At 33.4% G+C, this 26,293-nt stretch overlaps 1 protein-coding gene across 2 annotated transcripts in view; it reads right to left on the bottom strand.

The window, feature by feature from the left end:
* Positions 1-26,293, bottom strand: part of LOC142980144 (G-protein coupled receptor dmsr-1-like) — a 45,177-nt gene that overhangs the window by 10,682 nt on the left and 8,202 nt on the right. For both annotated transcript variants that reach the window (XM_076125462.1, XM_076125463.1), the window contains exons 2-3: positions 12,505-12,878; positions 1,992-2,150 (exon numbers count right to left, since the gene is read on the bottom strand). In XM_076125462.1, the coding sequence (XP_075981577.1) occupies positions 1,992-2,150; positions 12,505-12,789 (444 nt within the window). In that variant the 5' untranslated portion in view covers positions 12,790-12,878. The remainder of the gene's footprint in view (positions 1-1,991; positions 2,151-12,504; positions 12,879-26,293) is intronic.

Genomic DNA, 26,293 nt, shown 5'->3' with positions numbered 1-26,293 from the left:
CTTTAAAATTCTAATTGTAGTTCAACTAGCAAAAGTAAATGGCTCGAAATTTACAACATTTACACTTTTAAATACGTTTAAATATTAGAAAAGAAAAGCCAAATTTTATAAAGGTTCTTTGGGCCTAGCACCTTTTTACTTCGAGCAGTATTAGCTGGCATTATAATACTTTGATAGACTTATTAAATTATAAGTTTTCAAGTATATTTAAAATGAATGTGACCTGGGTTTGATCCTTTGTTTTATTATTATATATCAGTAATAGTAATTCGGTTCTTCACACACATGAAATTATCGTGTATTGTTAATTCAATATTTACAATGAAGTACGCAGCCGTTGACGGGCGAATTGCCTTGTAAAATTAACTTATTATTGAATTAAACTTTGTCTCCGAAGTAGGTCATGTTTAGACTGCATTCATCGAAGAAAACTCTCAGATAACTTAATTATACAACAATAACAGTAATGAGTGCTTCCGTCCAAGTGACGGGAAGTCAAACTCGTTATTCTGAACAAAATTGACTTTATATTTTCGAATGAAAGTGTACAATTCAAACGTTAACTTTACGGAGACGTGGATTAGGAAACTTTACAACAGTGATGCTTGTTTTCTCTTTTTTGAGACAAATAACACAAATGCTTTTAGAATTTTCGACCCTTCCTCATCGTTTTGCAATGTACTATCCAGTACTGTATTTATTTTCTTCTAAGTCAAAGGAAAAAGCTAAGCTCGATCGCACCGTCAAACAATTGAACAAAAAAAAACGTCTATTAAGTTGAAAGCTTGAATCTACCAATAGCCAATTTCTTAATTGTTTTAGTTGACAAAACTAAATGTGAACAACATTTGTGTGTCTCAATATTTTATTTTACTCTATTAGGAGAGTGTTTCTCTGCCACCATTGACAATCAATAACTGTTTAGCTATCGACAAATTTATATGAAATCCTGACGAACATTTCCTCGATTTTCCAATGGTAGAAAAACGCCGTAGATCTCTATCTCGTACAGTAAAATACTATCAAATTCCGTTGATCAATATTTATCAAACAAAGATTAGACTCGAGATTATCTTACGTAATAAAGATAAGGTCAGAAATAGTAACATAATCATAACAGTTGGTACTCTCGGTCAGTATACTATCTATATTACGAACGAAACATAATAAATCATACGTAGGTATCAGCTAGGCACATCATCAATTATCTATTTCGTTATCTATTTTATTCATCATAAACTACTTCCGAGGAATCAATAATTTTATGATAACAACTATCTATTCTGTACTCAAGGCAAACTGCTCACTTTCACTTTCCTGTTGATTCGAAAAAGTTCCCAAAAACCTTCTCTATGCAATATCGTTACAATATCTACTTAAAAAGTATGAGGTATTATTAACACACACTTTGTTTTGTGTTTTTCGGTCTGTGGTTGTGTAATTTATCGAGCTTCGCTATCCCAATTGACACCTTTAATTTATGGGTACCTAATAACACTTCATTGGACCCAAGAACCTTCGTTAGAACGTAAACTTCGAAAATATCGTCACATACTGCAGTAACCATTTAACAACTATAGCCGCGATTTTTTCTTAAAAATTTGTAAATTGGTCATATCTACATACGTTCAAATACTAATATTATAAAGCTGAAGAGTTTGTTTGTTTGTTTGTTTGATTGATTGTTTGTTCGTTTGTTTGAACGCGCTAATCTCAGAAACTACTGTTCCGATTTAAAAAAATCTTTCAGTGTTAGATAGCCCATTTATCGAGGAAGGTTATAGGCTATAAATCATCACGCTACGACCAATAGGAGCAGAGTACCAGTAAAAAATGTTACAAAAACGGGGAATATTATGACCTATTCTCTTTGTGACGCAAGCGAAGTTGCGCGGTTCAGCCAGTTATCTATATACGACATCGTCGCTACAACTTTCAAGCTGTAGCATAATTTCCTGTATAATTAAACCACTAGAGAATATTTGACTCACCAAATGTCTATAAATAACGAAGGGTACATATTCAATCATGACGAACACGTCAGCCACGGCGAGCCACTTCAGCAGTCGGTTGATGGGGGCCGCCGCCATGCCCCGACGGGTCAGCACCGCGATGTTCATTGTGTTCGCCAACACGCCTATTGTGCACACCTGGAACAAATAACCTTCATTTAGCCTCACATCCCTTTAATTGACAGCGAAATTAATGTAATAATGAGGAGAATACGACGGCTTCTAGAAGAATAAAGGTTATTTAAAAAATTGTATTAACTAATGAGATAGATAAGTTTTAAAATGTTAACGAAAATATTGTACACCCGAACAATAAGAAATATGCTTACAATTTTTTGTTTAAAGAATTAAAAATAAAAGGTAATTTTTAAGTAAACCTTTTTATATAAAGAAATCTTCATTTAGATAAAGAGGATTAGTCGGTTTAGGCAATATAATATCTATAGTTCAATCGCGCGCTCTACAGACGGTACTAGCGAGTCTCGAGAATTTGTCATTTATAAAATGTGCTGCAAAAGGCGTTGATCATAATAAAATCATATCATATCAATATAAAATTTCTCTATAGCTAGTGAATGTATCGTCGTGTGAATATTCACAGACGTACAACATGAATGTCTCTTACAATAACACTCGTTTGATATATTAGGCAATAACGATTAAGAGCTAATAAACAGTAACATTTCTAGCTATTGCTATTAACGCGATAATGGCACATAAGGAAGACATAAATATCACCATCAAGATTGTATAAATGTGGATAATAATATCTAAATAGTACTAGCAGATGTTCTAAGCCATGTGTCAACAATAGTCTGTTAAAATAGATGCTCTAGGCATAGACACGTGTGGGTGTTGACAAACTTAAAGCTGTATTTCAAGTGAACTACGCAGGAGGCATATGAATAGTTTAAGTTTCAGACATCCATGACAAAGTAAATGTACCGTGAAATAAGTTTTCAAAAGTATGATTGAACTATGTTAGCGGCTTTGCGTAGAAAAGCCGGGAGTAAGACCTAATGCGATGAATTTTCACGTTGCTTTTTGTACAAACAAGTACGTTTAAATCCTAAAGTAACTACCTGTTTATAAAGGCTCGTTGAATTCAAGCTTTTTGTAATCCGTTTTATCAAAGTATTTACGTTCTTTTAAAGGAGCCCGTAAGATTGGAACCTGTGTCGCTGGGGACCTGAAAAACACACAAATTACGAACACAAAGAGAACCTAGACCCCAAATAAGTATTTGTCAATCACACAATACGAATTAGATTTATTTTGCTGGTTTATTAGATGACAATGCTATTGATCACGAATGGTAATAACTTTGTTCAAAATTCATACAACCCATTAATCATACGAGGACATCTAATTCAGCAACAAAACACATAATGGCAGCACATTTCATTCCGTCCATATGTCGCATGAATCATGATATTTCAGACCTAAAAATAATGTTTATATTTGAAAATTCTCCCACATCTAAATACTTAGGCTAGGCTTATAACAGTTGAATGAACTCTTGGATAGTAAAGACTCTATTCTCAATTCTAGATCCATTCGTCCAAAATAATCCCGTCACTTGGGCAACACCTGCAACGCAGAAACATCAATAAATGTATTTCTCGTGACGGTTTCCACGAAATTCGTATTATTACCCCGAATACCTTGACGATATAAATTCATGAATTGAGATATTACGTCTAATAGTGTCATGATATTAGATATTTGCGCATATCTGAACTGTTTCCAACCATCGGCATTCGTAGCAAGTATTGTATCTGACAATTCTACCACAAGCTTTTAACCGCTACGAATAATTACGTAGCAGTTAAAAGCTCGTAGCTAAAGAGCTACGAAGATCGACTTATTGTGTGTAAGGCTATATTACTTGCACTGCTCTCGAGTTTAACACTCAAGGTTCTTTATTTGGAATAAATGTATTAAGTCGAGTAGAAGAAGGAGGTAGTTTTTCCTCAAAAAAATAAGATCTCTAACTTTTAGGATTATTTTGTGAATTATTACCCTGATAGTAAACAAATGAAATTGTAGTATTTAGAAACTGCCAAAAACAGTACCTGTTAGGAATTCGGATGTAGTCGTTGTTGATATATTCATTCTGTATTCAAATTCAAAAATAACACAAATGTTTTCGAACAGTATTTTTACAATCCATTCAATAAAAAGTGTATAGAAACACAGATTTAAAAAACATATAAACGGTTTGGAACGTGAACATGTCATCACAACGAGTGGTAAAACAATGGATGAATAAAATGTCGTTTTATTATGAATATAATATTATATTCATGTCAACTACAAGTCGTACAGGTGGAATGGAAACAATACGTTTTCAATGGCGAAGGTAAACCAACGCGGACATTCCCGAGGGTTTTCCCTAACATTTTGAAATTACATTAAATCATCAAGTCCTAAATCAATATTGTTTCGGACATAAGATGTTTCAATAAAGGAACCCAAAATAAACGATATTACATTTCAAAATTGGACATAGTTAAGATTGTTTTTAACTTCCTCGACCCGAATGAACGTTTAATAGATACATTTTGCAAATCACCCGGGTTCACGACCGAGTTTCATAATTTTGCATTCAACGAAAAGGAAGTTTTACATTCTTCATTCGAAAACTTTTAGCCAGCGGTTGAAATCGTCTAACGAGGCGTGAACTCGTGAGACCCAGCGGTCGGCCTTAATATGCAAACATAACATATTTTTCTACACAGCTTTTTAGACATAAACATCAATTGAAACCTCAAAAGCGTGCACAAAGCCAACCTGATTTAGATTGCAGAGACCTCCACAACAACACGTAATAAAAATAAAATTAGCTTACAAAAAATACTCGTGCCATATTTAGTATGCAGTGCGTTACTTTCACGCCTTTGATAAATTGAAAAACAACTCATACATCAAAAGTGAGTGGAAGGCAGTAAAAATCAGTAACATTTTAATATGTATGCTCGAAGCGTTTTCTTTCACACGTTTATATTTAGTAACAAGGAAAATGTGGTACGCGAAAAACTTATCCAGGTGGAAACGATTTTGAGGTACAATACTTCAATACATGTAGTTAATAATAAACCATTCATATTGTATTCTCAACTCTCGAAATATAATTCTGTCTTTTGTACAGATATTTGATTCAGTCCTTTCAATGCTCACTAGTCATATTAATCCGTTATAAATGCTTAATATATTCGTTTTTAATTAAGCCAGCGTGCAGCGTAATAAACTACTTTATAATGAATCAAACGTAAATTATTGGTACCCGCTATACAAAGTGTCGCAGGTATTCAATAATTTCAATAGTTCCAATAGCTTTTCAGCGAATAGAAATGCTTGTCACATTGTAACCATTTCCTTATAACACGATGTTACAAACTATTACGAACTATTTTAATAGATTCTCTCAATATTGAACATTTTATGTGCTTTATGAATATAAAAGCAAATACATGTTTGAATTTGAATCAGTTGTAGAATCGTAAACTGATTTGACAAACAATGTATGAATGTATGAATATAATATGGAACACAAACAACAAGGAATAAGGGAATAGAATAATTGAGTTTCATTTAATGAAAATATATAAGTTCTATTTTCTAATATTGGATAATAATATGTATCTGTGTAGGTAACATTTAAGTGACCTAAATATCGCACGTAAATTTCACTTTTGAAAATTCTAATAGAGAACAATAAAAAACAAACGGATTAATAATTTTATAATTAGAATAGTAAACAGACTAGTTTAGAATAGTATTTTGCCTGATTTTCTTCTGCCTGATCTTGCGAATATTTAATAGGTTTATCCTAAAATCCCAGGACATTTTATTACCTACTTAAAACGATTTTATGCTGGCAGATTTTTATGTAAAATACTAAAAGAATAAAAGGCTTTACTCAATTAGTGCTCGTTATAATTCGTAACGTTATTATCCATTCAAATATTTGCATAATATAATGAACGGGATGGAATACAGACTCGTCCCCTTTTAATGTCTAAAGTTAACGTCAGTGGGTTACAATTACGCATAAATTAAGTAATCGTACGTCTGAATTTGGGTAAATTTCGACCTATTTATTAAGCAAAATTATATGTTTGAAGAAACATAAAGGGTCATGTGTGGTACATTTAATGTTCAGCGGAAGACATTATCTTGTTTTTCACGAGACATTTAATTACACTACGACGTAAGTTCGAATTTGCAGCTTTTATCCACTCACTAGTAATACCTACGTTTTTTCAGTACTACTCGTTACGATATATATTTTGATGTACTCTATATTACAAATACTTATAACAAACCATAATAATGTATGCTTTAGACCACAGAACGATTGCGAATTTTCTTCTAATTTTTACGCAAATTTGATTAACATTAGATTACTTCATAGTTCTTTTAAGGAACACAGTAGAAGGTATTTTCAGTATTGACACAAAAGCGGTTAAAAATTCATAAGAGCAAGCTCTGTTAAATTGCCGGGTTTCCAGGAAATCCGCTCTCTTTAGTGTACATACACTAGTTCAACAATGTCTGTGAATATCACTGTTCATATAGTTTCATATTATTTGTTGGACCTTTATTGGACTGTATTCTTTCGAAAAGCAATGTAGGAGGTAACATTAAACAGAGGAGCGAACACTGGGAATTTCGACGATTTGAATCGGAAATCGATATACACCTAAAACATAATATATTATTATGTTTTCTTTTTACTCTAGACGCGAAATTACTTATACTCTATACTACTCTTCACTTCGTTAAGAAAAAGCAACATAAGTTTATTTGTTAAAAATTCACACCAAAAAGGCACGCCACACTTACATTTCAGGCTACAACTTCTATAAAATGTTTCTTTTCATACATAACACAGTCGAGAAAAGAACCAATAAGTGCATTAGAACAATAACAGTTCGATCGAAATTATGAGTCTAAGTTACCGCTCTATAAATTATCTTGGCTAGTTGCAGTTTGCCAATAAGCGATATTTGCCAAAACAAAAGTACCTAGTTCTAGTGGCTACCATTATTTTCTCCCCACAATACCGTCTAGACGCGGTGTCAATATAATATTTAAACTTCCATATAAAATGATATCTTTAATAAAAGTGTGAAAGTAAAGAGGCACTTCGGTATTCCAAGGTAAGATAAGATTAAAAGATGGTAACAAAAGTACCCTAAGGATTGAGATAAAAAGAAAACTTAAGGTAATCTTCTCAAAGAAAGCGCGTCGAAATACCTACTTCAAACAATACAGTAATTCGGCTATGAAAATTCAATAAGCATATTTCACGGCTCTTTTACTTTTCAAACATATAATAATAATATTCAAAGCCTTTTATAAACTTCTTTTAAGTTGTCGTTGTTTGTGGTGTTTTAGTATTCAAATTGAAAATGATGAAAGACTTCTCGGCCTCGTTTATGTCGATTGCGTGTTTCATAAACTAGATTTTTATATTCATAAAGTAAAACTTGTTTCTTGCTAATGGACTAAACAGCGTAGTACTTTTAATCTAAGCTTTTTAATATCGGAGTAAATATGTTTAATTAAAAATTCCACTTTTAATTCAGTTTGATTAGCTTTTATTTTTTTATTTCGTGTATCTTGCGTAGGTATTTTATTGAACAAACTATGCAGAATGTGCATCATTCATTTGATGCCCGTGTTCAGGTATTTTATTATCATTATTTATACTAGTATTATCAAAACATACATTTTTGTTAGAATTAATTAATATGAATACAACACACACACATGAAATATAATAATTTAATTTTTCTTTACAATTAAACAGGTGAACATTTGTTAAAGCGAGATAATTTTCCGTCACACGTCTATGATCAACCGACTGGAATTGATTTTTGTGATTGGAAAAGAAAAACAAACAGCCCACGCTAATTCTAAACAAACGACGGCCAAAAATAGACTTCAAGTGCGCACATGACGTCAGCAAACGCAAAGAAAATCATATCTAAATATTAGAAAACTCAATCTCTTCACAACAACTCATGACTACTGAGGCGTCTATGTCAAAAAATAGATTATATATTTAATCAGACGATGAAAATACATTTATTTATAAACAGTCATGCTGATGAGCTGCGGCGCCCTTTTCAATGTTTACGTAATAAAACTTACTAACATATAATCAGAAATATCGCAACAACTTATAGAACTGTCTGCTACTTGAAATGTGTAGTACTTTATAAGCTCCAACAAGCATGAGCTTACTGTCTGACGACTTTGTCGCCCACCATCAGAGTACTTACATCGACGTATGAAGGGAAAATTTTATTCCAAAGCCTTTAAAACAAGCAATAGTTCGCAGAATTCTTAAATGAAGTACAAATAATCATATCTTCGTTTAGTTCTCTCACCACGTAAGTCTGTTTTTGGCAATTTTGTCATTTTCATGTCATTGGCTAGAGAATCGAAAGACGAAATTGAAATTTGTCTCTCCTGAAAAGTTGCTAAAAAATGACTTACGTGGTGATGAAACTTAAACAACGATACCTCTATATTGTTATGTAGTCAAAGATTTTTATGGTATTTCGAAACAATATTACAATAATTGTTTTAGTTTAAGTACAGTTGATATAGTGCCAAAGTACTATATGAAAACTACGGTACATGTTACAAAGTTCCAGTATTTTATGGCGCGTAGCCAACTTGTCGCTTATCTATTATACAGCAACCCTTTCCTGTAGTTGACTTTTACGATACGCGAGGGTGATACGCGGGTGACACATTGATTTATAGACGTTAACCACTCGACAAAATACAGGAATAAATTTAAGAAGTTGGGACCAATTCCAAAAGTGCACGACTCCGTTGAAATATAGGTAAATGTGCAAAGAGTTTTAAAAACATAGTTCTAAAAAACAGGGCGGTGAAGCATTTCATAAAAACAATTCGATTTCAAGGCGACTCGGTGCCCAATGAAGCGCTACCTACAATATCGGTTCTTAAAACTCCGTCCGCTCGTCTAAGCCTCAATACCGACACGCCTTTTCGATACAACATTCAAGGTAGCATTTTCTCCTGAAATAAGTGTTTTCCTCGAACAGATTAAGTAATTAATTGAATTTTAGGCGACCCCGCCGTTAATTATGGTAGCGTTCGTTTTGTTTACGACTTTAAAAGGTTCCATCGAACTTTATTTACTGTTTGTTAGGCATTTATTGCAGTCGTAAAATTGAGCCAGACAAAATAAATGTTTAGAAATGGCCAAGACGCTTGCTCTAAGTCAGGGTAATACTCAATACATTAATAGAGAAATTTCAACAGATTCAAATGATAGTCGCCACACATGTACGAGTAGAACACGCAGAAGTTCCTATCAGAGCGAATAGACACTTAGAACTAATATAGTTTGATTGAATTTGTCGTACTGTCCTGTGTAGAAATAGAAATGCCATTACCGGAACAAATCACATTGCTCTTGGCACCTCCGCTTTGAAGTGAAAACTGATGTACGCAGCCCAAAACTTTGAAAGTTATTATTATAGTCAATAACTTTGGCAGCACAAAGTTTCTGCCGTCGAATTCACCAAAAATATCAAATAATTCCAAACTCTTACTTGCCAAATGAAAACTATGCCGTAAACAGCTCACTTTAAGGTTTAATTTACGTATATTCTTCAAATAATTATTTGAGTACCTATTTACGAAACGTGTGGAAAACGACCTTGATACTTGAGTGAACAATTGAAGAACGAGAGACTAACAGCAAATGACGCCGGGTCACTAAACTGTCCTCCCAATATTATAATCTCACTGAACACTGAACTTTAACTACATATAATTATAATTTGTACCGTAATATTCACATGTTTACATTTAGGAAAAGTTTGAACGTCACCAAGCACTTACGTAAGTTGGAGATATCCTCCAAATTGTTGAAGTTTTAATTCCATTTTACGTAGGTCCATTTTGGTCGGTGATATTCAAAGATTATCTTTGTTGAAAACTAAAATGTGCTGAGAAAACTGCAGCACCTTTTTGTTCAGCAGTCTTTTTGAAATAAACTTGATAGCTAATTAATTTGCGCTGATCTCGGAAAAACACCAACAGGCAAATTTAATTAGGAACCAGAAGAGGTTTAAAATGAAGTAAAAAGCGTTTTTACAACTCGGATAACAAACTAAGTCTTTAAATGGAATCTAAATGGAGCTCACCTAAAAGTTATTTTTTGGATGAAAAGCTATTTGAGTCAGTACCTAAATTACAGAGTTATAAATAAGCAAAACACGTGTAGTGTTCGTAAATAGTATTTATAAAAAGGTAAAAGCCCCCCAGAGCAGTATGAATTGTTTAATTAATGCGTGTAAGATGTCAGTTACAATGGTCTCGCTTATCACCCACGTACTAAGTATTCTCAACGTGAAGTGGGTGTTCATCAGAATATCTAAGCATCATATTCAAAAAGAGGTTATGTGTGTATCTCAAACACTTAGGATAAACGTGTATGTTTCAATTTTAATAAATATTCCGGCAGCCTGACAGTATTCTGTGGAGATGTGGGTTGTTCCCGAATAAATATTGCAAAGAAACTTGAGACCCTTCGTATTGACACATACATACACAGAATAAGTAAGAGCGTATGAAAGTTAAAAAATACTGCTCTGGTAGAAAATTGATAGCCTCGCAATTTTTACTCATGGGAGCAAACTTCCAAAACGCTTTTTGGTGCTAAAAAAGGATATCGGAAAGACTTCGTCTACGTTTTTTACCCTCTTTATAAAGTTAAAGAAGTATTATAATCTAATGTCAAAGAAACAGTCAACTTGGCGGTTATTCTCGCAGATAACGCCGAATGAACAAGTACTTAAAAGTTTAGACAAGTGAAGACTGACAGTTAGACCGTATAATTAGTTAGTGTGGAATATTCTGACACTGAATAATTACGGAAAGTTATGTCACACAAATGTCTTCCAAAGTTTAAATGAACTTTCAGTTGTCATGCATAACTAACGGGCACCCACGCACCAACACTACCCGACTACAATGATAATAATGTACACAGTTAACGTATTCCAAAAATAAACACATTTTTCGCCATTATTTTAATGGCTGCTGTATATTCACAGAAAGGGTTAATATTAATCTAGTAGAGTTTGTTTCGTTATTTTGTATGTTGATAACGAATGTGCCTTTATTATTGTTCGTAGAAGTCTGATTGTATAATACACTCAACTCAATGAAATGAACAAAATGTTAGTGTTAATTCACTTGTACATAATCCGAAAGCAATGTTTCCAAACCACACGTGGAGGTGTGAGCCGAAATTTTCCTGCTGTATTAATATTAATGTATTCGTCTTACGAAACTGGGTAAATCGAATATTATCATAATATTACTGTCCCGACCGAACAACGGACTCGTCAATCAAAACATCCGCAAGCCCTTTGTGGAAGGCACCTTTTGTAGCCTTTTGAAATACTTTAAGAGATCTTTTAATACACTTCAGACCTTTATAAGTTGATGTTCTATCTAGAACAAAAACCTTTACCTTTAGCATAAATAATGACGTACCTATTAATATAATTTTTTTTTTTTCTCCAAAAAGTAAGTACCTATCCATAAAGTATGATTATTCGAATAATTTGTGTTTCGGAGCAAAGAATGTAACTCGAAAAGTCTTGAAGCAGAAATAGGCTCGCGTGTTTCATATTTTAGGAACAAAGACGTTTGTCTCTGAGGTAAAATAAAATGTACAATACGACCGGGGGCAAAACTAAGAATTTTATATATGAAAAACTACGCGCAATTTTATAGCAGCAAACAAGATTTGTTGTGTTAACAAATATGAGGCGCATAAAAGTGAAGTACTAAGGGCATATTGCGCTGAGGTTTCATAAAATAAGTTTGTAGAAAATAAAAATATCTAGTTGCTAATATTTCAAATGGCTTTTATCTTATTAAATTAATTTCATTACAGCGTAGACAAATCGGTCTTTGTGTCTCAAAAAGTCTTTTCATTGCTGGACTAATTAAGTGGTCAATAATTGAATTTACCAAAGCTTTGGAACGGTTTTACTGAAAATCTTTAACAAACCTGGCTAATTTTAAATTGAAAGTGTGTAAAAAATCTCTTAATATGTGCAACAAATAACGTTATGACCAAAACTAACCCTTGTATATTGTTTACCGTTTTCAGTAATAGAATCTGTTAATAATCTTATTATATAAGAACTATTACACAATTCAGGTTGCTTAAACAACATTTCACGAACGATAGTGTACGATACAATCATGTAAACAACGCCACTCTGCCTTGTTCATATTCAGAACTAGATTGCTTACGGACCCGTCTGCCGCTTGCAGAATTCCCAAACAATCATACATATAATATTTCGCTCTTGTTATTGGACATTCATAACTGTTACAACATTTGAAAGATCTAATGGCTCCAATTTAAAGAATACTTACGATTATCAAATAATAAAAATGTCGAGTAGATACGTACCAGCAAGCTCACGTATCCATGAATGCTGTTGTACGCCATTATAACATCTCTGAAGTCACCTTCGCAGTAGCCGCAGGTGTCAGGTTTCAAGGTCAGGTTCAACTTGCTCTTAGCGTCTCTCATCATCTTCACTAGCAGAGATTCCATCTCATCCCCGCGGCGGACAGCCTGCTCTCGCAACACAGACACAATTTGAGTTTCATTGATAATGCTGTCCGAGTTGTTCCCAGAAGCCGCCAAAATCTCCTGGAATATCTCCATTAAACTCTGCGATTTGTTCGCCATTTTTAATGGATTGTTCTCAATTCTCACTGTTGTTTTAATATAAGCTCATCTTTCATAGCCGTCCTTTTCGTCTACACTCAATTTGTAACCTGAAACAAGATATAAATTATCCGTTAAAAGAATTTTATTTCCACTGGGATTAAACTAAATCATTTTTCTCGTACAATGTCATATTTTATTATAACAACCACCCGAAGGATAGTGATTAAGTTTTTCTCGTGGACACTGAAATTTGCATCTTAATTAGCATTTGTATGAATGGAATCGAGGCAGAATACAATCTTGTTCTAGAAAACATTAAACTCGCTGATTCTTGGAATCCAATATGCCGAAGATAATTTATTCTATAGTTAAAGTAGTCTCACAAAAGGCTTAAACCATTTTGCTAAAGTATTCTCAGGAATATTTCGATTTGCAAAGGCGGGAGAACTGAGACCTAACTAAGCTAACTTTTAAACAATTTACTTAAAATGATTGTGGCATCGTTACAGAGTCGCAAACTTTACAACGATAATAATAAGTGAACCAGTGGGTAACTAAGGAAGCGAGAAATATGGTTCAATTAAAACAGATGACTGACTGTCTACAACAGTAATGCTACAACTGTTATGGATGACAATAGTATATTACAAATAGTAGATTTCGAACCAAACACGGGCGCGCGGGTGAGAAGCTCATTCGATGCGGTTAACTATGGTAGATTCGTCCAATCCATTACGGTTAGTCGAACACAGTTTATAATTAATAATGGATTTGGCTTCAGAAACATTAATCTGTGGGTTTTAATAAAGACATTTCTTAATGGAAACAACACAAGCAAATATTAATTGAACGATAGCTTTCTCGCTGGCAATATTCCAGACCGTTGCGGAGAAACCAAGATAACGATGTGAATGTACACATTTTTATTAATAAAGGTCTCTTTTGTCGCCATAGATACGATTCTAATGCTATATTATATACAGCCTGCGTTGCGCTAGGATTATTATTAAGTGATCTCAGTTGTAATATAAGAAGGATATAACTGTTATATTCTGTGTAAGAGGCTAGTCTGCACATTTAATATCAATACTTGACCAGAAAAATAAGTTAATAAAAGGAACGAAATCACTTATTTGTTCCTATTCATACATCAACCCAACTATTGTACGATACAAGAAAACAATTTAAATAATAAATTAAAACAATATCTAGGAATAAAAATCAATCATCAATACTCCGAATTTCGCGCCATAGGCACATTATAAGCGCATTAATCGTTACGTAGAAGCTGTCAAACACGACAAATAATATACTGAACAATTTTCGTAATATCTGTTTGCATTTCACAGCGAGTGAGAATTATCCCAAAACGAATTACGTAACTAGGTGACGATAGTGGGATTAAACTTTAGTTAGGGAACTGCAATGGGATCTGACTTAATTTACTTTATAAACAAACATTGGAATTAAGCCCGGGATATTGACATACTGATGGATAGCAACACGGAGAGATAAGAGTGAAAAAAGTTAATTTTAATAATTAAATCTATATCACAATTATGAACAAATAAATAAAGAGAATTAATTAATTAAGTAACCATAAAACATAAAAGTCATTGTTAAAATTTAATCAGAGTTCCTTAATTATATAGGTACTATACGAAGTCCTGTTATTGACAGGAGTATGTATTGTATAGTGATAAATACCTCGTAGATCTACATAGCCTTTTTATAAATGGTAATACTAACCACGAAACGAAAACATACAAAATATTCGCAAATAAACATAATCAACACTCTATTCCGAGACAAAGAAGCCCTAAATCTACTACAAAATAAACCTACCATTTTATTCTATTTCAGTTGGAAAACTAAGACAAAAGGCCTGCCACAGTATTTTCCTATTAGAAAACAGTAAATTGTTTCATAGTTCCTAGCTAAATATAACTTAGACAATACAATCACGGGTATAATTTTCACCATTTTATAGATTACAAAAGAATTTCTGGTAATAGCTTAGCTTTGTGTAGGACGTTCGACGATCATAGCGATACGGAAACAGTGTTTATCTAATGTACCCGCTACACACACAAATTACATTCGTAAACACCCTTATCGGTTGAATACAAACAGATTTTCGGTCGAAACAAATATTATTACGAACGGATTTGTATAATGATTGGCATATATTTACGAGAACTGAATACAAACAGGTAAATTAACAACTTTTTGGAAGGCTTTGTCATATTATTTTCGTAGTATTCTTAAGTTTTCGATGTGAATATGTACTGAATAGCAATTGAGAGCTCTTAATATTTGAATAAGAATATTTTTGCATTTATTTTAAACGACTATGTACTGTATTTATAACAAGTTTATTTTTACAACCACACAATGATTGGTTTCTACAAATCACAGAAAGCATAAAAGCGCAGTTATTGAATTCTATATAAATTAATTTTCCGTGAAACCTAACGAGAGGAAAATATCTATACTTAGAAAGCGAATTACGATGCATTCAGTATGAGTCGTGGGCTGAAAAGCTTGGTTATAGTTAGTAAATGGTTAAAGAAAAGATAAAAGACTGTTTTACTTTATAAATTACGATACGTATGTTCCCCGTGGCTGTCCATAAAATTATGATCGCTATTCAATTAGCAGTGTATCATCTTTACGAGTTTGACTGTTAATAACAAGTTATTAGGCGAGGCGAGGAAAGTACACGCTTTATTGCTCTAATAGACTTGACCTGATTTATCACTCAACTTAATTACTTTTTTCTATTCAAGGCGTCGGATCGTAATGGCAATGAAAATTCTAAGCATTAATTTTGACCGTTGAAAATAATTTTCGTACCGTGTATTTTTGACACTTCATTTTTTATTTCTATTCTTTTTGTCGCGTATTTTCTTTTTTGGTTGATAATCTGCACGATATTAATTCGCGTTTCACCATCCATAGTAAAAGCCTTACGTGCCTACTGTGGAGTAAGTACTAAAAGTATATAAAAACAAAGATTGAAAATAACTTGCAGTTTGCCTGAGTCACGAAACGAGACCTAATGAGCTGCTATCGACACTACCGCTCGGACGACAGAAGCAATCATTTATAACAACTAAAATAAAAATCCCCATCTTGATAAAATAAGGTTTAATTTTAAATATAGTGAGGGACGACCCACGTGACACGTGTTTCATTAACCGATTGAAAATAATACCAATATTTTTAATAATTATCAGTAAAAGTAAACTTTACAATACAACTCATTTATCAGCTTTCAGCAATATTGATTAATTCTGCGTACCGTTGCGTCCGTTTGTGGAAAATTAAAGCATCGGATTCGATCAAATTCAAAGTATGTTATGGAAAACGACTATTATATTTGTAGTTAGAATAAAGCTAAACTGTGTTTTAATAATGGGTTATTAGTTAAGACTTTAAAAAATACATTTTTTTAAACATTGGTTTTAAAATATATATTAACTACCAACAATTTATGTCTACTTATCAAACGTGGAAACTCGATTCGACTGTTTAGCTTTTGCAGAACGTTTCAAAAAGAAAACATCGTTTATCTCAACAATATGGATCAGTATCGAATTAAATCTGCATACATAATTTAATCTCAAACTTGAGTTTATAAATAATTTTATTTTCGTTAAAAAGGATTAAATGTTTTAAAAATAAAAGTCTGTGTTGACAATAACACGCCTCCGTTCATTTTGTCTTTAACATTTATTGTCAACTACGTAATGAAATTCGAAACGTGCCGTCAAACTGAATTTTATTAATGTGTGCATCAGAAATTCCGCTAAGAATTTCTTCGAAGCACGTTGAAGGGTTCTGGTAATGCACTTCAGTCATAATTTGTGTTATAAAGTATGATTATTATAAAACGTGACCTTCGAAATACATAGAAGAGTACAAATAGGGTCGTCTCGAGAGATGCAAAAATTTCTGCTACATTAGGTCCCTCCTTTTATAAGCTAGCTTAATGCAAAATCTTGGTTGACAGTAACTTGGTTTAGAGTTACTATCGTAACACATTTCATCTCATCTCGTCTCGAAATCTCTGAGAAAGGCAATCCGATGAGATGTGCAGATATACGTACATATCGGTACGAAAGAATTTGTAATAGTGCAATTCTAGATCTTTTAAAATTGCACTGATAAAAATTCTCTGCTCGAACGTAATGCAATAAATGAAATACCATCAAAATTCATTAAAATTCACATTGACACGATATTACAAGTTTGAACACTGATTATAGCACATTCACGACACCATAAAGTTTAACGGATAACTTTCTTATTACAAAAAAGGTATTTTATGACATGGCTCCCAAACGAGATAAGAGTATAAAATGTGGATCCAATATACCGGCACGATGTCAGGGGAATTTCCACTTAACCACTTGTTATAAAAAAGTTTTCAATTCCCATCATAACTCCGGGCATTAATATATTGGCAGTTTCACGACAACCTCTATGTTATGACATCAAATTTCATGAATGTCTGGCTTCATTGAATATTTCATGTCCAATATTTGATTTTAGCGATGTTTGAAAACAAAGTGGGTTCACAGAAATATTATATCGCACAGTATCTCTCTGATTTTCAGATAAAGGTAACCAAGGCTGCTTTTGATGGGTTTGATTTAAATCAACTAAAGTTAAATTTAAACCTTAACTACACAAACAGAAAACAAATTCAAGAGTAATGCAGACAGACAAAATTAACCTAGATACTAAATACGATTGTTGAACTAGAGTACCTTTCAGCTTTACCAAGAGCTTAACAACTTAAGAAAAAGCAGGAAATCTGCCAAAAATACTTTGGAATTCAACCCCAAACTTTAAAATATTTATTTACCGGTATTGTTCTCAAAGCCTTGTTTATTTTGAAATTGTGAAGCGTTATAACGCGATTTCTTACTTCCACTGTCTTTCCCAAAACGTTTTCCAGGTTTCAATTTCACAAAGAGGTAACATGTTTTCATTGTTTCACATTTTCTTTCTCTGTAACGTTAGATCTTTGAACTCGTTTCCTATATTGTTCCACTTTTCAAATTGCTTCTTCCACTAGAGTTAACTGTATGTTTTAGTAAAATAACAAATTGTCTATGAATAATAACTGATCAGTTTCATATTCACATCTTCTAAAATATACTAACATATGCGAAATAATATTCTATATTTGCAGTTCACATCGTAATAACTGGAATTGAACTTGAATATCAAAATCATATCACGCAATCCACAACTGCGATTTTTCTCACGCTTTCATTTCAAATATTGCTGCAGCCGATTTCTAGGTATGCCATCGTATTCATCCAGCACTGTTTGATCTGCAGACGATTGTTGGACTAACACAAATAAACCTACTATAACATGTAGAAACCGATCATAGCTTTACCAAAAGATTGTTATTTTAAGTGACTGATAGTTTTATTTACGTCTATGTTTTTACCATCGTCCGAGTTCACGATTCTGCGACACTGATCGTGCCATTAGTACAGTGTAACAATAAGCTGCGGAATGCGTATACTAGTCAAAACAACGCACAAACAAAGGCGAATAAAATGCATAATCGCGTACCGATCATACCGATATTACTATTAAGTAAAGATAGTTTAACATTGAAAATGTACTGCAAAAAGGTACCTGCGGCGCCCGCTAGAGGCGCTAATCAGCTTTTCGTACAAAATTGTCGATAGCTAGCTGGTTGTCACTGTCAACAGTGATAGAGAATCGAGCCACTAGTCGTATATTATGTGAAAGTTAAAAAGTTAGTGCCGCTATTTCTGTTAAACGTCCTGTCATTTACGATCAGTACCGGTGGTGTATAAACCCGCCTGATGTTTGAGCTCATAACGACTCAATGAACGCTAGACAGACTTTATTAACTAATAACCATGATACATAATAACATAATACGTGATTTTAAGAATTTTTTCACACATCAATGCTCTGTACTTAAAAGGTAAGTACATCGTTTTTCTCAGTATTTTCTTATGAATACATCTAGAGAGTTCAGGAGAGATACGCGGTTTATAATATGATTTTACGTGCCATCAAAAACGTTTGTCTTAAATACAAATATTCAATAATCATTTCCACTTACGTCAAGCAAAACATTAATTCACATAATTTCCTCACAACTTACTCATTAAATGATTCTATGAAATACTTGGTAATATTTCGCGGTTTGAAGGTGAACTGTCATCGTGCTAATATGACCACTTGGTCATTAATGAAGTCACCTTCATTTAGTTACAAAAGTCAGCCTTTAATGTAAGCAAATGGAAACGTAAAATTTCGACGCGTAACCACGCAGTGTTTAAGATTATAATTACGATACCATTATATTGGAGATTGTCTTGATACCGTTTTTGGTGTAAACATATACTTTTAATGAAGAAACTGGTGGTCCAATTAAAAGACGGTATCTGGTTATCTTACACAATAACCTCTCGTGGCCCTCAGATACAAACAACGCATTAAGCCGTAGATCCCATGATTTCACTAAGTAGTTTCGGTCATTAGGGAACGTTAGAGGCTTTAAGTTGCCTTCAAAATTGACACGAGAAGACGAGAACTTCGGTAATGAAGTCTGACGTTTACCAGTTATAATGTTTGGAATTACTTGTTACGAAATTCCAAAGCATTCTTATGTTTTTCGTTAGCTAAAACAGAATTAGATAACGCAAATACTAAGTACACAAGAGATTCTAGTAACGTCGAGATTGTTTCTCAAGTGTGCCTGTAGAGACAATTCAATCAATTCTACTAGAAATCAAACCGATTTCTCTCTGTTCTAAACAGTGTTTAATCATTTAGGTCCCGACGAAGACTGCAAGGATTTCATGTCTCTCGAAAGCTTACATACTGTAGAAGGGTAAACAAACCTAGATCGTACAAACGCATTCAAAAATATCATGTCGAGAATTTAATATGAATAACTTGAACACTTATTCGTCGCGTACTTCCATCGTGTAGATATTCAAATTACGTATATTATAAATTCTTCGTCTAGATAAACTTCTATAAAAATTTCAAGCGAGTCATATCTATGATAATTTGGCGTCATAAAGGCACCTAGAACAGTAAGCCGCGATATCCAGGTGGCCTATTACAGTTTCAGGTTATTGGCACTACTGGAGCCCATTTTACATGCCAGTACTGTGCCAGCTTCCCCGTTTAGAAGTCTGACGTCAAGATATTACCAACATTACGGAACTAACTGATCGGAAACTACAGATTGAATTTAAAATTTGCAAAAGGCTGTAATTTCGAACCGGAGTAAAATGAAAGAACGAAATATAATTTTAGTTCGGTTCGTTTATGGACGCAGTTGAAATTTTTAAAGCGATTCATGAAATTTACAGCTTCATTCGAACTTGAAACGGATTCGAGAAATAAAATTTTAATCCACAGTTATTTATCATACTTATAAGTAGTAGTTAAGCTGTTATTTGTATTAAAAAAAGTATCGTATCGTATTAAAAGGAAAAGCCGGTTAGTTCTAGTAATCAGACGTAACTGCAAAGGAATTCAAAATTACAGAGTGTTTTACGTCAAAGAGCTACACGTACCACATAGCGATGATATTTTGCTCACAAATAGAAATCGTACAAATTGCTAATAGACGTGTAGTTTGGATTTTAATTTCAAAGACTTTCAGGTGTAAATATTATGCTGGATTTTCAACATTCGTTCTTTTATTTAAAAATACAATTCAATGCCAGGTGGAAAGTTAAAGGTGCAATTGAACGTTATTATAAGAAGTAAGGAAATACTGCAGACACGGTGTGTTTAAAAACATTGAGATATACTATCGTTTACCTATGGACAAGGTAATTTATATTCTTTGAAAAAAAAGTCAGGTGCGTAGTACTCATAACCGGCGTTCTCCGGTGTAGACGGGAATGAAACAAGAGAAGTTTGTAAGGATCGTAACAAGTGGCGATCTCTGGTCTCGATCTCAAGGCGTGATTTTATGTACGTATGAAAAGCTCATTAGTACATTAATTAATTGATTTACTTACGAGTTGTCTTATAGCAAAACATATACTCCCCAAGTTTCGAACGCATTGTTTAAATGCTAATTGTTGTACGAACAAAGTTAGTGTAAGTTTCCGCGCACGTATTCTGTATCGTATTGATAAGGCTCCTTCACACCTGTTCAAGACCGTAAACTAAACTTTTCGCGTCTTCACTGAAATCTATTTAAAATTTAAGCGAGAACTTAAGTTGCAGTTGAAAATTAAAAACATCAACTGCATCATTACTGTATAGAAGTCTCATATAATTTATTTGCAACTAGCAAACTTGCCCACAGTGTTGTATTTGTGGATGTATAATCTATGATTTACGACTATTCTTATTCAGAGAAAAATTGCCTTGAAATAAATTAAAATAGGCTTTCAAATAAAATTATATTATTTCCGATACTACCTGGAAGGAATAAATTTGTGTAGGAAGAATTTTTGCATATTACATTAAAAGTTCTACATCGTTGAACGTTAATAAATTCACAGTGAGAGCTAGTTTTGCTTAATTTAAATGCACATGCTAATATCCTCTGCCCTGCATTGTATTTGGAACAAAATCATTGTACAAACTAAGCATTGAGTTTTCCAATTTCCATTGCGTCGGATTAAAATCGCTCTACCGTTTACTTTTACACGAAATTTATAAGCCGATCGTAACAATAAACGCTTACTTAACAAAATTTAATACCTTAAATAAATATTTCAGTACGTTCGCATTCCGTCGTTATTATAGTACATTTTATTGGTTCATTTTAATAAACGTTGAAATTATTTTATTGTCTTTAAATGCATTTAAAATTTTAATGTTTCGAAATAAATTTTGTTTAAAATTCAACAATAACTTTGTATTCACACTTCGTATTTTATTACATTATTCTGATGAAGAAACTTTGCAACGAGTTGTGAGTGCAAATTCCATTATGAACAATACAGGTAAGGTTTTTATGCACATCATGATTTTTAACTTTCTGATGCAGTTTGTATACTCAAAAACGTGAAGCATGTTTGGCTTTAGTGATCAAAATTATAGTGATAACTGTACCTTTTTTGAAAAAATCTTTTCGAATTGACCCCGCCTAACTTCAGAAAACGCTTGTTTTAATCAATACATGAACCTACATTATGTAAAACTCTCCCGTTACTAAATAACTGATGAACATGGCACAGTGGAAACTACTGAGCGAAGAAAGTTGAAATTTGGTATGAAGATTGCTTAGGAAGTGTAGAGGAGCACTAAGAGAAGATTTTTGGAAATTCCGCCACGAAGGAGGTGAAATTCCAAGGATGCAAAGCTGCGGATGGAAAGTTAGTTTACGCTGTTTTGATTAAAAAAGCAAGGCACGTGTATATTTAACACCTTAACACGGCAGAATATTTCCATGCTAACATTTTGTGGGATCAAAAGGCTTAGACCGTGTTCGAGTGCGTAATCCACGGAGCAATCACTTCCCTCGTCCTACTTCGACCACTGCGTTGTGCATCAAGTGCCATACAGTACTGCTTCAATCAACTCAATCCTCTGTTACCAAGAGAACAAATATATATTTATTTCGTGATATTATTACAGATATAATTAAAAAAATACCAGTTCAGAAATATGTTTTTCAGTGGTATCAATTTTATGTTTTGAAAAAAAAAACAATGCTCATAAATAGATTTTTGTCTTTCTTAATTTTAGTCCTAAAACATATACTATATAGGTATAGCATTCTAATAGAAATATCGTATTCACGGACAATTTTTCGTCCCAGTGCAATTTTCATCTCTATTCCAAATTTTAGCACATCACTAAATACAAAAATGTTCCACTGGATAGCAGAATTTTAAAAGCGTACATTGCATAATCGCTGACGATGAAAATTTGGAAAGCAAACACAAATCCCAGAGGATTGTTTAACTGAATTAACATGAAAACTAAACAATATTTTGAAGTCAGTGAGACATCAGATTGTTTTGTTACCGCAAATACATTATACAAATGATTTCAGCAGCGAATTTCAAATATTTGTAGAAAATTTTGATTAGCAAAGCAAATAATAGAAATCTGTGCGATTTCATATCAAAACTTTGAATTGTGAGCTTGTGGTTTATCGGATTGTGAGTGGATTCTATGAATAGTTAATGGTTGTAAACCTCAGACATGTTGCTATTGCTTTATAGTGGTTAAAGTTAATTTTGCTGTGGTTTTTTCTTGTACTAGGTAAAATTAAATGTTTAGTCAAATAAAATACTCTAATTGAAACTGGTATCTTTCTTTAACAGAAATATACTATCTAATACCTACTAGGTAAAGTTTTTTTGAGTGGATTAGACTCAAAGTTTAATAGTATTAATAATATAGTCGACTAATAAAGGCGAGACCTTTAAAACACGTTTTCGTAATGCTCCAGCTATTTGGCGAAATTAAGCCTATTTTAAAGAAGCATAATATTATTTGAAGCATTATATTTTTTCAAAGGGTTTTTATAACATTGTCCTTTAAGACAATCTAAATTTTCACTATTTAACACGTACATAGTTTAGAAATACAGTAGAAAAGCAAGCTGATGTAGCACATGTGTGCGAGTGGAACAATTCGTGCTGATAGCTCGGCCTGCCGGATTCACAGTCTAGTAAGTTTCATCCTGCGCACTAAGCCGACCTTAGAACCACCCCTCATGCTAACAGATGAATGTCTTCTACAAACATTGCTTTATGTCTGAATGCACGTAATAAAATAAAAAACAATTCAAAGATATGAGGGTGAAGAATTTATAGAACGATTGAAAAATATTGCCTACATTTCAAAAATAAACATTTAAGTATCTATGTAATCCTAATCCGAGTTCTACTTTAAAAACGGAACGTAAAAGCTGTTAGGATACTACAATAAGATTTACTTTTATCTTTTGAGATTCCACAATGACAGCATCAGAAAATTTCCACGGTACCTAAAAAATGGATTGTGCCGGTGGAATTATTGGGTAACGAACAATACTTAAATAATATATTTCATTGTGCCTGATATCAGAAAAAACTAATTATTTCGCCCGTTCCTACAATGACATAGATACAGGCTACGTAACCACTAGGCGACTTAGGCTTACTTTAATAATACTTTATATCTCATCTCCGAGCTTTGCGAAGTAAATGAGTGTAAAATTACTTCTACATGTGACGAGTTTCCTGTTACGGTACCTAGTACCTACCCATGTAGCCACGGTTTGTGGTACGCGGTTAAGTCGGTATTGCCGAAATACGGATTGTGTGCTCTTTGTACCGCTTGTGGGTTTCAAACCCGACAGCCTTGGTATTGAGGGTAATTAATATTTAATTTGGATTTATCTTTTGTTGAGTGTCTGCAGACTGTTATTTTTGATGTCCTGCTAAAATAATATTTGTAAATATTTACGTAAGAAAAACAATAAGATGCAGGCACGAACAATATAAGTGATGCTCTAAATGGCCCATAATATAACCAATCACAAATGCTTCAACAGCATTCAACATACTAGGTAATACCGTATTTAACGTACGGTGAGTTCGTAATCGTGCCACGGAAGCTACCTGGTACACCATGTATCAAGAACTCACAGTAACAAACTATACGAAAGTCCATTAGGCAGTTTACGACGCCAATGTATGCAAACTTTACAGTAGTATGAAATAAAGTGCTGCGAAACTGTTCTCAGTTTATGTCTCGACAACGACTGATAGAAAATAAACTTTATTGCACCGTTACTTTTATACTTCGTGTTTACATCGCCCTACTTGTTCCATTTAATCCGAATTATGTAGAAGAAATGGGCCAATGTACTCCTATGTTTGATGTAGAGTCGGTTTATGTTCATATCTTTATCGTTTTTTTCAACCTCGTATTGAATGTAGCGGCAGAAAATAATAGATTCGTATATTATTACAAAGAGAAGCGTGCCGATTTCCTAAAAGGAAAATATAGATCGTCTGAGTTTTTATGTCACATTTACTTTAACAACTATCGCGTTGCGTTGACTCAAACACTCACAATAAGATTCTAAACTTTACTAACCTCCGGTTTCTGAGTTACATTTAGCGGTAATTGATCTATTCAATAGCGTTTAAACTTATTAAAAAACCGCTATTGAATTGATAAACCACCGCTAAATGTACTCAGAAACCGGGGAACAAATCTTTGAAACTAATACGTACACTGCAACATAACCATACGTAATGATTACGTAGTGGAAATTCTGAAAATCTTCCAGTTCTGATTGGTCGTCCGAAGGTGCTATTGTCCAAAGTTCAATAACAACACAGGTCGTATTATTCCATAAGTGATGTGGGTGTTACTTACATAACCTCACGTCCCGTGTCAAGGTACAGCACCCTGTATTCAACGGTGTTTGTACATACGCCAGGGGTCGCAAACCTAACACACGTGTGGTCATTTAGAAAAACATTTGTATTCTTGATAGAAGTGCTGCAATTAGTTTGAAAAGTGGGACATCTTTCGCTCTTAATGAGCAGTATAATTACGACAAAACTTAACATTGTTACAACCCTAATTGAAAGAAATAATGTTTGGTATAATAGTACGTACAACGGATACACACTCATGCATTAACAAAATGTGCAGCTTCTTTACTGCATTCGAGGTCATAAAATACACAATGTAGTGTGTCGAGGACAAGCGAGCTTTACACAGCTCTATTGGCTGAGCGATGAACGTGCAACGTTGTAATGTGAAATGTCCAGTCCCCGAATATATGTACGACCACGAATGGCAACTAGCATAAATAAATGCAAACGGTTACATTTTTAAACCAATGTTTAAGAATAGAGACGGAAATTTGTAGCTGTAAAATCTTTGTTTTTAGGGGATCGTTAGAGTAATTTAAAGTAAAAGTCGTACTCGTCGTAATTATATTCGACACGATGGTCAGTTCTATTCAAACAGCTTTAGAACATTAAAAAAGCGTTATAATATTTTATTATTGCTGAAATAATCTGAATGCCATAAATATTACCGAACACTTGTACCATATTCTCGTCACTTATTATCAAAAAGGTTTTCCATCCCTGTCACACACCTACTCAGTAACGCAATCCAAGGAGTATTCCTTACAACTTATAAGTAGTGTTACCTACATATACTCGTACAGTAATGTATACATTTCTAATATCTTTGTTATTGTAATGATAACCGCGTAAACAAAGAGGATGTAACCTTGGTTCTTTTCCGATCTGATCGGGAAAATGGAAAGGCGGCATTGATGTCAATAAAAATTGTGTTTGTACGATGAATGGGTAATGAAAAGCGAAACGTTTCACTCAACGAAACGTGCATTTATAAAAAGCAAACATATTTTGATTGTTTTAAACAATTACACAAATGCAATAAAATATTAGGGCAGTTACATTTAAAATTGTTGAAATATTCACGAAAGAAAAAGAGCTGAGAGTCATAAATAAGAGCTTTAAAATCTGAGTCCCGCTATATTTCGCAATTG

This window comes from Anticarsia gemmatalis, chromosome 17, assembly GCF_050436995.1.
Source record: "Anticarsia gemmatalis isolate Benzon Research Colony breed Stoneville strain chromosome 17, ilAntGemm2 primary, whole genome shotgun sequence".
NCBI lineage: Eukaryota > Metazoa > Arthropoda > Insecta > Lepidoptera > Erebidae > Anticarsia > Anticarsia gemmatalis.
This window is presented reverse-complemented; position numbering and strand designations above follow the sequence as displayed.